The 13049-nt window shown below is 48.7% G+C and overlaps 1 protein-coding gene across 1 annotated transcript; it reads right to left on the bottom strand.

Annotated features, from left to right (window-relative positions):
- Window positions 1–7718: 7718 nt before the first annotated feature.
- On the bottom strand, window positions 7719–12367 carry CDK3 (cyclin dependent kinase 3). Its single transcript, XM_038157146.1, has 8 exons — window positions 12274–12367; window positions 11996–12172; window positions 10982–11059; window positions 10503–10623; window positions 9833–10003; window positions 9311–9412; window positions 8454–8657; window positions 7719–8060 (listed from the first exon to the last, which is right to left on the bottom strand). The coding sequence occupies exons 2-8, from the start codon at window positions 12121–12123 to the stop codon at window positions 7935–7937; spliced, it is 930 nt and encodes a 309-aa protein (XP_038013074.1). The 5' UTR covers window positions 12124–12172; window positions 12274–12367; the 3' UTR covers window positions 7719–7934.
- Window positions 12368–13049: the final 682 nt, after the last annotated feature.

The following is a 13049-nucleotide window of genomic DNA, read 5'->3' as shown; positions in this document are numbered from 1 at the left end:
TTTCTTCAGAAAAAAAATTATAATAATTTAAAATTATTTTTAAAAATTCTTCTAAAATTTAAAATAATTTAAAAATCATTTAAAAATCATTTCAGATTCTTTTATCTCCACCTAAAGATGAAATAATTTCCATAAATATTAGTCTCTACATTTTTCTCCTCCTTTACAGATGTCTTCAACATTTTCAGCTGCAAGGGTCCGGTGTTTTCCACAATTCAGTCTGAGTCAGGAGTCCTCTTAATTTGGGAGCAATGTACCCAGGAGTTAATTCCTTTCACTTTCACAGCTGGTCTTGTAGTCAACAGAACCAGAGAAGGTCCTTTCCACTGCTCCTGAAGTGGCTCAGGTTTCCAGATCTGGATGTGTATGTGATCCCCAGGCTGAAATGAGTGAACTGGGGTGTCTAGGGTAAGAGGTTCTGAGAGAATGACAAACCATTTTTGTTCATTCAAGGGTTTCCCTAATAAAATTAAATATTGTTCTATTTTCCAATTTGTTCCTTAGATCCAGAGAAAGTTGCAGCAGAATATGATCTCCCAAACATCAATTCATACAGGCTCACCTTCGGGTTAGTTTGGGGCTGTACTCTATCTCATAGCAAGCCTGGTAATAACACCTGTGGCCATTTTAAGAAAGCTTCCTGACTCTTTAAAGTCTGATTCATTCACTCAACCCTTCTGCACATTGCAGGCCCCATGGAGTATGTAAATCCCAACTGATACCCAACTGCTTACCAGGTTGCTGTAACACTTCAGATATAAAATGGGGACCCCTATCAGATGACATCCCAGTAGGAACTCCTAACTAGGGTATGATCTCACTTTCCTGGCCTTGTTGGTGCAGCAGGGGAAAAAAATCTGGCCACCTGAAAAGGTGTCCAATAAATAATACCAGGAGATACCAATATCATTGCTGGTGTGGTAGCTCAGGAAAAACAATTTGCCAGTAATCCCTGGGGGTGTTTCCTCTATTAGTGATCCATGGAGGCAGTCCTTTTGAATTCAAAGGATTATTTTTAAGACATATCAGGCATTTCTCTGTAACAGACTTGACACTTTTTGTCATAGGGACACTGGTATCAGTCCTTGGACCAGTCACCATAGCACGATTCCCCAGTGGGTTTGCTGGTATTTCTCCTTGACAATTTGCAACATCACTTGGGGTGGGACTATAATATGGTTGGTGGGAGTCACCAACCATCCACCCTCTCTATTCTGGGCTTTTAGGTAAGTAGCTAATTTTAAATCTGCCTGACTATACCCAGGGCTAACTTCTGGGAGTGAAACAGCTTTCTCAGGTATTAATGCCAGGATGCCTTATTGTGCAACCTCTTGCACAGATTTATCTGCAAGCTTGTTTCCTGCAAGAATTTGGGACTCCCCATGCTGGTGTGCCCCGCAGTGTAGTACGGATACTTCTCTGGGCAACTGAGTGGCATCAGGGAAGGACAATATTTCTTGTGTTTATTGATCAGAGATCCCTGTGCTGTTAATAGACCTCTTCCATATGGTTCCATGGGCATGAACAACTCTAAAAGCATTTTTCAAGTCAGTCCATATTCTTCCTCCTGCTGCCAATTCCAGGGCTCTTCACAGCACTGACCTCTGCCTGTTGTGCTGAGGTGTCCGTGGGCAGTGGTGCGGCTTCTGTTACCTTGGCTGGTGTTACCATGGCATAGCCAGTTTTTTATTTTCCATCTTGCCCCAAGCCACCTCCTTCTGTAAAGAACTCTGGATCTTCAGTTGGTGCATCTTGTAGGTCTGGTCAGCTTACACAAACTTGCTCAACAGTGTGTAGGTGATGGAGGGTCAGCTGCTCTTCTTGCATCAGGATGTTCAGGACTTGGGCTGTATTTACCACTGTGGTTACTTTCAACTCCACATCTTCTTGCTCCACTAGAACAGTCTGATATTTCAGCATACGGCTTGGGGAAAGCCAGTGCCCCCCTTTTTGGCAAAACACAGTGGTTATGGTGTGTGAAGTGTGCACTACTATCTTTTGTCCCAAAGTAAATATCCTGGCCTCTTGGATGAGAACGGTCGCTGCCACAGCTCACAGGCATCAGGGCCATCCCTGGCTGACCTTGTCCAGTTATTTCGAAAAGCATCCCACAGGCCTCTCGAAGTATCACATCTTCTGAGCCAGAACTGTGAGGATGAGGTGCTGTCATTCCTGCCCAAAAAGGTCAAAGGGCTTTGTTAAGTCTGGAAGTCCTGAGGCAGCTGAAGACATCAGGGCCATCTTTAGGTCACAGAACGTGTGTTCACCCTCAGGCCCACAATCCTCACCATCCAGCCATAGCCAGCAATGCTGTTAAATCTCAGGCAATTGCAGGTTGGAGTACTTGGCAGATGGCTTCTTTTCTGTCCATTCTCAATTTCCACTGTCCTGGTATTATTTCAAGCCCTAGGTAGGTAACTTACTGCCTCATGATTTGAGCTTTTTCCCAAAACACTTTGTAACCTCCTTGGCCTAGAATATTTAGAATAGTCAATTCCATGCACTTGTCGTTAGTAAGGTATCATCAACATACTGCAGGACCAACCCTTCAGGGTTCTCCTTTTTCGAGGTCTCTAATTCTTTTGCCAGTTGGTTCCCAAAAAAAGTTGGGCTATTTCTAAATTTTTGTGGTAACACAATCCAGGTAAGATGAGTGTTCCCACCAGTTTGAGTTTTTTCCCCATTTAAAGGCAAAAATGCCCTGGCTTTGCTTATCAAGAGGTATGCAAAAGAAGGCATCCATCAAACCTATCACTGTAAACCATTGGTGATATTCTGTAAGGGATGTTAACATGGCAAAGGGATTGGCTAGAACAGGGTGGATATCCTGAAATATTTCATTAATTGCTCATAGGTCCTGTACCAACCTGTACTTATTCATCCCAGGCTTTTTAACTGGCAAAATGGGAGTGTTCTGACTTACATTCTATCAGTAATCCAAATTCACTTAAATTTTCTATTAGACTCTTGATTCCCCTCCTAGATACTAACTTTAAAGGATGTTTTTTCTGCTTTACTGCTTTTCATCCAGGTTTTAGGGTAACACAGGCTGAACTTGTTGGGAATGGCCTGGAGTTCCACTGGTCCAAGTCAAGAGTGTTTTACTGCATTTTCTGTTATTTCTTGTATTTCTCCAGAATTGTCTGGTTCCAGTGTTCCCTGTGACATAAAAGTCCTTGCCTTGATGGCTTTAGTCTCAGGCACCAATAATTGCATTTCTCCATGTTTAAACAAAATCTGTGCCTCCAATTTACTTATCAGGTTTCTTCCTAACAGAGGAACTGGACATTCAAGCATATATAAAATTTGGTGTGTTATCCACCATTTGCCAAATTTAAAGTTAATAGGGAGAATGTTTGTTTTTCCTCTTTCCCTGTTGCACCAACAACATTTACAGTTTCATGGTTTAATTTTCTGTGAGTTGTATTTAATACTGAATAAGTATTTATAATATAATAAACTATTTTATATAATATAATAAACTATTAGAAATATATATATATATATATATATATATATATATATATATATATATATATAAGTCAACATATATAGTTTATATAATATAATAAACGATTAGAAAGTCAATTTTCTCTTTCCCCCAGCTCTGCTGTAACCAGGGGCTAGGCTGGGGCTCTCACTCGCGGTTCCCGTCATTCCTGATGGAGGGTTAGCTCGCTGAGCTTGGCCCCTTTCAGGTTCTTGGGGCATTCCCGTTTCCAGTGCCCCAGTCCCCTACAATACGCGCACTGGTTCGGCTGCAGCGCTCCGCGGGCAGAGCCCCTCTCCGTCCTGCGGTTAAACAGCGCCCTTTGCAGGGCTGCGCTGAGCATTGCATCCCTACATCTTTCCCTTTTTTTCTTTTGCACCTCCCGTTTCTTTTCTCTCTCCTCCCTTTCCATTTCCCATTTCTTTTTTCTCTCCTCCCACTCAATTTGGCGTCTCTTTTCTTTCTGCTCCTTCTCCTTTTCTCTCTCCCGGATCTTGTTTTCTTCCTCTTCTCCCCTATTATTAAAAGCTATCCAGGCCACTTGTAATAGTTCTCCCAGGTCACGAGACTCTGCTCCCTCCAGCTTTTGTAACTTCTTTCTAATATCCGGTGCTGAGTTCCCTATGAAAATGGAAGCCAGCTGTACAGCTTCCTCTGGTTTTTCTGGATCAATATTAGTGTATCTCCTGGCAGTTGCCCTTAGGCGTTCCACAAACGCAGTTGGAGTCTCATGCGGTTCTTGTTTCACCTCATAAAGTTTAGACCAATTGATTGCCTTTGGCATTGCATGTCTAAAGCCAAATAATATCCATTGTTGATACTGTCCCAGAAAAACCCTCCCCTCCTTTGTGTTAGGGTCCCAGTGGGGGTCCTGGGAGGGAAAATGCTCTTCCACAGTTCCTGGTAATGCACCTGCTGTACCTATCCTGTCCACCTCTTTCTTAGCAGTCCTGAGTACCATCTCTCTCTCTGTGGAGTCTAATAGAGTATCTAATAGGACTTGTATAACCCCCCAATCTGGGTTCTGGGTCTTGAGAATGGTTTCAAATACTCTAGATACTCTCCCTGGATCTTCTCTGTAGGGCCCTGCCAGTCTCATCCATGCCTCGAGATCGACTGGGGAGAAGGGTACCTTCACCACTACCAGCCTGTGAGATCCCACCCCTGTCCAGAGCTGAGCTATGGCCTCCTGCTTATCTCCTTCCAGCTTTCTCACCCCCTGCTCTGCTACCTCCAGCTTTCTCACCCCCTGCTCCCCTACCTCCTGCTTTCTCACCCCCTGCTCCCCTACCTCCTGCTTTCTCACCCCCTGCTCCCCCACCTCCTGCTTTCTCACCCCCTGCTCCCCTACCTCCAGCTTTCTCACCCCCTGCTCCCCTCCCTCCTGCTTTCTCATCCCCTGCTCCCCTACCTCCTGCTTTCTCATCCCCTGCTCCCCTACCTCCTGCTTTCTCATCCCCTGCTCCCCTACCTCTTGTGTTCTTACCTCCTGCTCACCCCGGGTTCCCCCCACCACTGGACTTGAAATTAACTCTTGCCTCCCCTCTGACTGCTCCTCCCTTCCTTGTGCTTCCCCCTTATCAGGCACACCCCAATTCTCTATGCCCCTGTCTCCTGCATCTGGTGCCTCTATCATTTCTACATCATCCTCCTCCCATTGGCTGTGGCATTTCAAACAGCGGTATCCAATACTACAAGAGGAGCAACATTGCTTCGATCTCCTATCCTTTTCCCCTTCCTTTCCAAAAGCTAACATGAGAGGCTTTGTCAGGCTGGGCAGGCACCCCCTTTGCAATTCCAGATGGTCTCTTAGAGTAAAGAACAGATCTACGTAAGGCATCTCGCTCCACTTCTCCTCTCTCCTACAAAACAGCCTCAGCTGTAACATGGTGTGATAATCTAAGGTGCCGTTCTCCGGCCACTTCGCCTGATTGTCCAGTTTATACAGCGGCCACCAGTGGTTACAATATTGGATTAGCTTGGATTTCAGTAGCGAGCCTCCCCCTATCTTTTCCCAGCGATTCAATATACATTTCAACGGGGAATTCGGGATATCATTTCCCACTCTAGTTTTAGAACAGACCGCCCCCATACTCAGTAATACAAGTATATAACAACGGCTGGAAAGCGAATACAACGATTACCTGGGCGCGGAGAGTGCCCGCGGTTGTTTCTGGGCTGCAGCGGGCGGGTGATGCTGCCCGGGCGGCTGGCGCTAGAGCAGGCGAGAACCCGCCGGGCCGGGGCAGGGCTGCTGTGCTGCGAGTCTGTTGGGTTTCTTCTCTTCTCCTCCTCCTCGCAGAGCCAAGATGACGGCGGGGGAACGGCTGAGCTGCAACTGGGGGTGCCCCTGCCCGCCCGCCCGCTCCCACTCGCGCCGGGAATCCGGCGCGCACTGGCACGAGAGGGCGCTTCGCGTCCACAAATGCGATTTCAGCGGCGTACCCAGAAAACAAATCAATAATCGATAGCACACACCCCCCGACTACTTCGAAACCCCAACAGTCAGTTAAGTTTCAACACTCTTCCTACACGAGCTTTATATCACAGGCGTCCCAGTGCTGATTTTACAGGCCGGCAAACTGAAATCAACACACAACCCACTCACACACACACCACCAGAGACCAAAAAGAATTCAGAGTATCTAAGCAAACTCCAACACAAAAGCAGGTACAGCAATATTTTGGCTCCGGTGTTACTAGCCTGGCCTTTTTTTTCTCTTCGGCCAGCTACAACAGTGCTTTAAGTTTCCTGCTCCAGGGGAACCCCTCAGAGGGAACTGGAGCCCTCTAGTCCTGAGGGACTGGAAGCCCCAGTGGTCCTGGGGGACTCGACGCCCCGGACGGTGAGCTTTCCCAGGGACTTGAACCCTGTTGGGGGACTCAAACCCTTCACCAGTAACCTTGTGAGGGGATTTGTACCCCTGGTCAATAACCCCACGATAAACAATTTAAACGATGCCTTTACTCACCCCAGGGATCTTGCCTCGAGCCCCTGACGGTCTGAGGCCGAGGTTCTCCCCGAGAACCCCTCGGTGCCGGCTGGAGATCTGTCGACTGCAGATCCGTCGAGGCTCAGAGGTGAGCTCCTGTCTGGGTGGCCAGTAACTGTCAGCGAAATTCACCGAAAAGCGGGTGCAATAAAACCTCTTAACACCAATGCAGCGTTAAGAAGTTATCACAGGCCTGGTGAGTGGGGGGGATAAGCTCCACCTGGTGTGCACATCATTCACTACAAGTGCGTTGTTTATATACAGTCACTGCGTGTGTATTATAATTGTTCATTACCATAAAACCTTCCCCGTGTTCCCAGGTTCAGTTTTTTTCTATAATCTTGTTTTGGCTATAGCTGCATTCCTAAGGCAGATGTCTTCCCCTTATCTTCCTTCTGTCCTTGATGAGAAAGCAGCTCCTGCATACCCTGTTTCTTTGCTAAAATACACAGACACAGCAGAAATTGGATTAACACTTTTGGTACCATTCCACAACAGGACATCTCTGCACCTGACAAGGATTTGGGCTGGAAAGGATAAAAGAAAGAGTGCAGGAGATGAGGAAGGGAGAAAGGCTGTGTGGAAAAAAGGACCAGCCAGGCTGTCCTGCTTTACCAACCTGATGGGCTTTGCCAAACAATGAACACCAAAGTTTATGAGCAAATGACAAGTATTTATTTTATACTGAAGAAAAAGAAATTAAGTTGTCAACACCACACCAAGAGTCAGAGACAATCCCCCAAACATTTGAACAGCAAAAACATTTCCAAGGCAATAAAGCAAAGGAAACTGCATTACATCTGGAATAATGATGGAAAGCCAGTGGTTTAGCTGCTCTCTCTTTCCAGTCACATACAGCAAGTGCTTCATCCTAAGTGGATCTGCTTTATGCTAACTGGATCTTCTGGCTTCTTGGTCGCAGCTAAGGCACAAACTAAGACACCTGATAGTGCTCTTCAGCTTGTGAAAGAGCAGGATGTCAGCTCTGCTAAAGAGCTCAGACTAAACAGCTTGTCTAGTGCTGAGAAGCCTGGCTGATAACAGCGGCAAAGGGCTGAGCAGAGAAGTGTCCACCTTCCCTAGTGCCAGCAACTGCCACCAACAGACCTGGGGATGCTCCAGTGCTGGAGACACAAATCACTGTGTGTCACCTTCGCTTACTAGTGGAAGGACAAACCTCAGAGAAATGCTCTCTTCTCTACATTTCAGTGGTTTATGCTGATAAATTACCCCTACCTTTTGCACATGACCTCTTCAGAACAGCTCTCCTGGCTGTAACCCAAACTTTCCCCCAGTAACAGACTGAAAGTCTCTAAATGCCAAGACTGTCCCCTTCCAGGCTCCTCAGGAGAAGCAGGACCCTGGGTTTTAGCCAGGCCCCTGCTAAGTGCCCCAGACCACATCTGCAGTGCTACCTGGAGGTGCAAGAGCTTGGGGAGAGCCATGTCCTCTCATCTGCGGTCTCTCCGCAGCACAGGTCGCTGTTCAGGGCTCCCAGAGTTTCTGCAGAGGAAGTACTGGTGGTTGAGGGCTGCTTTGGCTGAGATGCGCTTGCTGGGATCATACAGGAGCAATTGCTGCCAAGAGAAAAGCCCAGCAGATTTAGGATTTTAAAAACTGGGTGATTGATTGCACCTGCACACAGCTGGGCCCAGTTGCTGATGTTGGGCCTGCCTTTTTCCTTCTCTGGGCTCCAGGAGTCACCCACAACTGAAATTGCTCTTGGGATTATGTAAGAAGAGTTCCTTGACTCCCAATGCAGTGGTTCCTAGAGGAACCTGCAATGACAGTTATTCTTCAGAGTTAGACTGAGCCCTATTCCATGATTCGGTGCTTCTGCAATGCCAGAGGTGAGCATTCAACCCAGATCAGCTACACTTCCAGATAATTAAATCTCAAATATCCCTATTCCTTGCCCAGTTTGAAAACGTCCTGTCTATCCCCAGGCCCTGTTCTGAGCCCTCACTCACCGTCAGTAAGTCTCTCCCATCTCGATCTAAGTTTGGAACAATGTCCTTCATCTCCTTCCTTGGCCACCGGGGAAAGCTGCCCTTGTAGTCAGGGAGCTGGGTCACACCTGGCCAGGTCACCTCAGTGGGAGTGCCCAGGGTGCGAAAGATCTGGAAGAGCTGATCGATCTCAGAGTCCCCTGGAAACAGGGCCTTCCTGGTCATCTGGGGGAAGAAAAGAAAAAGTCAGTTCCCACCTTTCCATCAGTTGCGTGCCCTATTTCCTGCTGCAAGCAGCCCTCTGTCCCAGCAGGGGCAAACTGCACAGACCGGGGAAGTTGCAATGCAGGGATTCTGCCAGGCAGTGGCTGGGAACATCACAGGTGTCTGACTGCTTGCTCCCACTCTTGGCTAGCTCCCTCCTGCCTGCTCTGCAGCTCAGCGACTTTGGGAATAAGGAAAAGTGCTATTATACTGCAGGGCTAACCACAGCTCTTCCAAGGGGAGTATGGACCTCTAGGAGATCCATTCTGCCATGCCACGAGAGTGCTTGTTCTCTGCAGCCCACCATGGGGACATCTGGAAGAGTCATCTCCTCCCAAGGGCAAAATGCTGCAGGAATAAGGCTGAAGCTACCCCTTTAGCAAGGAGAGGCATCATATTCCAAAGTACTTGGAACTGCAACCTTCTGCCAGGCCCCCAGGGTGGTAGATTTCCTTCTGAGATAAGGACCAGCTAGCCCTTAGGGTGGACTTTCCATAAAGCAAACCCAGAACAGGGTGGGAACACAGCATCCCAGATGTTCTGTATCTCATCCCTCCTTCCCACTGCAGCTGCCTCCTCTGGCTCATGAAAGAGATTATTTAAACCCATCCTACCATTTCTGCAAAGATGCAGCCGATGCTCCAGATATCCACAGGGGTCGAGTAGTATCTGCATCCCAGCAGTATCTCAGGGGCTCGGTACCACAGAGTCACCACCTGGAAAGGAACCAACAAGCAAACTGTGTCTGGTTTCCCTGGATAAAACCAATGGTGTGGGACCCTCCCTTCTCAGTTGTAATGCAGTGACTGTACAAATCAGAGCATGCTAAGGCCTTACTGAATTTACAGACACTTTAGTGCCTGCACAGTTGGGATTAACAGAACATTCTTAAAAAACACACTCTGGAACAATTAAGTGTACCCTGTGGAGAGAAGGTGGGAGCCCAGCTGGCAGCCTGGCTCCAGTAGACAGTCAGCACACCTTGTGGGGACATGGAGGTCTCTTAGCTGCAGGTGAGGTTAAGAGCACATTCCTGGCATGGCTACGCCTCTGTTATGGATGAGCAACTTGTGCTGCTGCTGCTGCTGCTCACCCACTGTGGATTGTGTACCCCACTCAGGGAGCCTCGACACTACCTCATGAGTGTACGTGCGTAGGGGGACCCCGAAAGCTCTTGCCAGTCCAAAATCAGCCAGCTTGATTGCTCCTGCTTCATTAATGAGCAAGTTCTGCGGCTTCAAGTCCCTGTGGATGACCCTGTGCGAGTGGCAGAAGCTCACACCCTGCAGCAGCTGGAAAAGGTAGTTCTGAGGAGAGAAGAGATTTCAGATAAGGCCATGATGAAAACACTTTGAACTCTGGGTTGTGTGAACCAACGCACTTTGGATCTCTTATAGCTCTGAATGAGAATAAAGCCCTTGTTACAGTGCAACATCAGGTTTATGGGCCACTACTCAGACATACACATAAACTGCTGCCACACCACCTGGGACAGAGAGACTCTGGTCCAGGTAATGTCCTTCTCTTCCACCCACCCATTACCCATTACTGTCTACAAAGGCAATTAGCAACAAAGCCCTCCTTTTTTCTGCATTGAGATAGGCTGGAGAGCCTGGAAACTGCTGGGAAATAAACATTTCTGAGCAATAGTGCCATGAGGGCTTCCCAGCTGAAATGTTTGAGATCTGGGAGGCTGAGGAATCTTTTCCAGGCCCAGTCTGAGCAGCTCTGAGATGCCTCTGCCAAGCAGAAGGCAGCAGGGACATGCTGTCTGCCCTGCCTGTTGGCATTGCTTCCACGCTGTACCTTGACCAAGCTTAAAGGAAGCTCTCCAGCTTGGCATGAGTCCATGTACTTCTTCAGGTCCTGATTCAGATACTCAAACACCATGTAGAGCTTCTTCTGGCTGTGTATGACATCCAGGAGTCTGTAAAAGAAGTACAGGCTCTCCCTTCAATATCTGCTCCAAAGCTCTATAAATACCCAAACATCCCTCCTCCCACACATGCCTCTGCTCTGTTGGTCCTTTGGAGAAGAGAGGGGCAGTTTAAGGGCAGAATCTAGTACGGGGCAGCAGCAGTGTGTTGGTGAAGTGGCAGACCCATGAGGTATTGCTGAAAGCCAGGGAAGTTTAAGGGAGTCCTGCATTTTGCTGTAAATATACAGCATATACAACTGCATATACAGCTATGCAGTTGGGGAAAGACAGAAAAAACCCCTTGCTGCTTGCTCCTGGAGCAGGAGCTCATGGATGAGCTGGTGGGGAGGGTGCATCCAGATCTTACCTGACTATGTTTGGGTGCTTCAGCTCCTTTAGCAGTGAGATTTCTCGGATTGCAGTGCTGGGGACACCCTCTGACTCCCTGTGGCAGAGACAGGCTGTACTGCACCCCATAACCCAGGGGGATCCCACAGACCAAGGGGGCTCTGTGTCCCTTCCTTCTTCCACTGTACCCCAAGGGAGCATTTGAGTTTGGGGTGCAGCAGTGGCTGGGGTGGGCTGGGGTGAGGCAGGGAGAAATGGAGTTGGGGGCAAGGAGAGGGAGGGGATGAACTAGACATGCAAGCCTTGGGGCAGAGCTTGTTTGGAAGCACCTAAGGGTGCATTTAGAGATGCAATAATGTATTAATTACCTAGGTCTTTCTTTTTGGAGGTGGGAGAAAATGAAAACTCTTTGTCCCTCAGGCAGCCACCTCTCCCATGCTGAGGGGCCACCATGGGGTGCAGCCCCAGCATATTGGCTCCTAGTCCAGGCAGGAGTGGACTAGGAGCCAATATGTTGGCCCCTCAGCGTGCACACAGCTCAGGGCCAACCCAGGGAAACAGCAATAAGCTTTTACCTGTTCAGTTCCACCCTGGAGGGCCAAGGCTGACCCTGCCCGACCCCCACAGCACAGCCCTGAGGGAGATATTACCTCACAACAGGGCAGCTGCTTCCCTCTGCCCTGTGCCACGGACCCGGGGCCAAGTGGTGCCAGGTCAGGCCCTAAACACTTGGACTCAAAGATTTTGAGCTGCTGGCTTAGCAATGGATTAAATCAGCTCCTTTTTGGGTCACCTAAAAGTTGGGGTCTTCCCTGTGGACCCACACAGCTGCCATGCCCATGAGACACAGAGTTCCTGAGCCCTCCAGACAACAATCCCTTTGGCTCTGCCTTTCCTGGTGCCACAATACACAAGATTATTTTAATCCTAGAGACACCTTTTTTCCCCCTCATGTGAGGCTTTTTTGCGCCTCTCGCACCACATTGGGCACAGGCCTGGCGCCATGGCAGGCCCGGGGCTTTGCCCCACTCACGCGTCCAGGCGGATCTTCTTGAGGGCCACCAGCTGCCCCGTGCGCTTGTTGCGAGCCTTGTACACCACGCCATAGGTGCCCTCCCCAATCTTCTCCACCTTCTGGAACGATGCCTGGATGGCCTCCATGGGGCTGCCTCGGCCTGGTGATGGCACTGGGGGCGGCTGGCACCGCGCTCTGAGGGGAGGGAAAAAAGCGGGAAACAAAAAGTTGAGTGTGGGGAAAGCGTTTGAGCCCCCCAGGTGTTCCCTGAGGTGCTGCCGGGGTCTGGGTCCCACCTTGGTGGTCCCTCAGCCGTGAGGGAGCCCTCAGGGACCTGCCTGTGGCAGCTGTGAGCGGACAGGGCGGCCTGCTGGGCTTGGTGTGTCCAGGGAGCTTCAGGGGAGCTTCAGGTTCACAGGAGCCACCCAGGGCTGGTTGCTCTGCTGCAGGTTGAGCAGCGTGCTGGCTACAGCCAAAAATTGAGGAAAATTTATGTAAAGATGTACTTTGGGGGCTCAGGAAGAGTAGCACGAACCGCACAGGGCCAGGGGAAGCTCTCCCACTCCATCTGCACAGTGCTGGGCATTGGTGGAGTAACTGCGTTCATAATTATGGCTTGCTGGGACATGCTGAGAGCAAACACCCAGCAGAAATGTCTTTTTTGTTGTTTTGGTTTGGGGTGGGGAGGCTTTGGTGTGGGGTTTTTTTGGGTTTGGTGTTTTCTGGTGTTTTTTTTGTTGTGGTTTTATTTTGTTTTGGTTAGGGTTTTAGTTTTTTGTTGGGGTTTTTTTTGTGGGGATTTTTTTGGTTTTTAGGGGTTTTTTGTGTTGTCTGTGGAGTTTTTTTTATTTTTTGTCTTTTTTTCCTCCTTTTATTTTGTCTTGCACAATTGTCTCCTGAACCTCCCCAACATGGGCTGTGCTGCTCAGTCAGCCTTTCGGGAGATGTCCTTGAGGGGGAATTAATCATTGACTTGATAGCTGGCAGAAGACAAGATTAAAATAATCTTATGTATTGTGGCACCAGGAGAGGAAGAGGCAAAGGGAATTTCATCTGGAGGACTTGGGGGCTC

This window comes from Motacilla alba, chromosome 18 (assembly GCF_015832195.1).
Source record: "Motacilla alba alba isolate MOTALB_02 chromosome 18, Motacilla_alba_V1.0_pri, whole genome shotgun sequence".
Classification (NCBI taxonomy): domain Eukaryota; kingdom Metazoa; phylum Chordata; class Aves; order Passeriformes; family Motacillidae; genus Motacilla; species Motacilla alba.
This window is presented reverse-complemented; position numbering and strand designations above follow the sequence as displayed.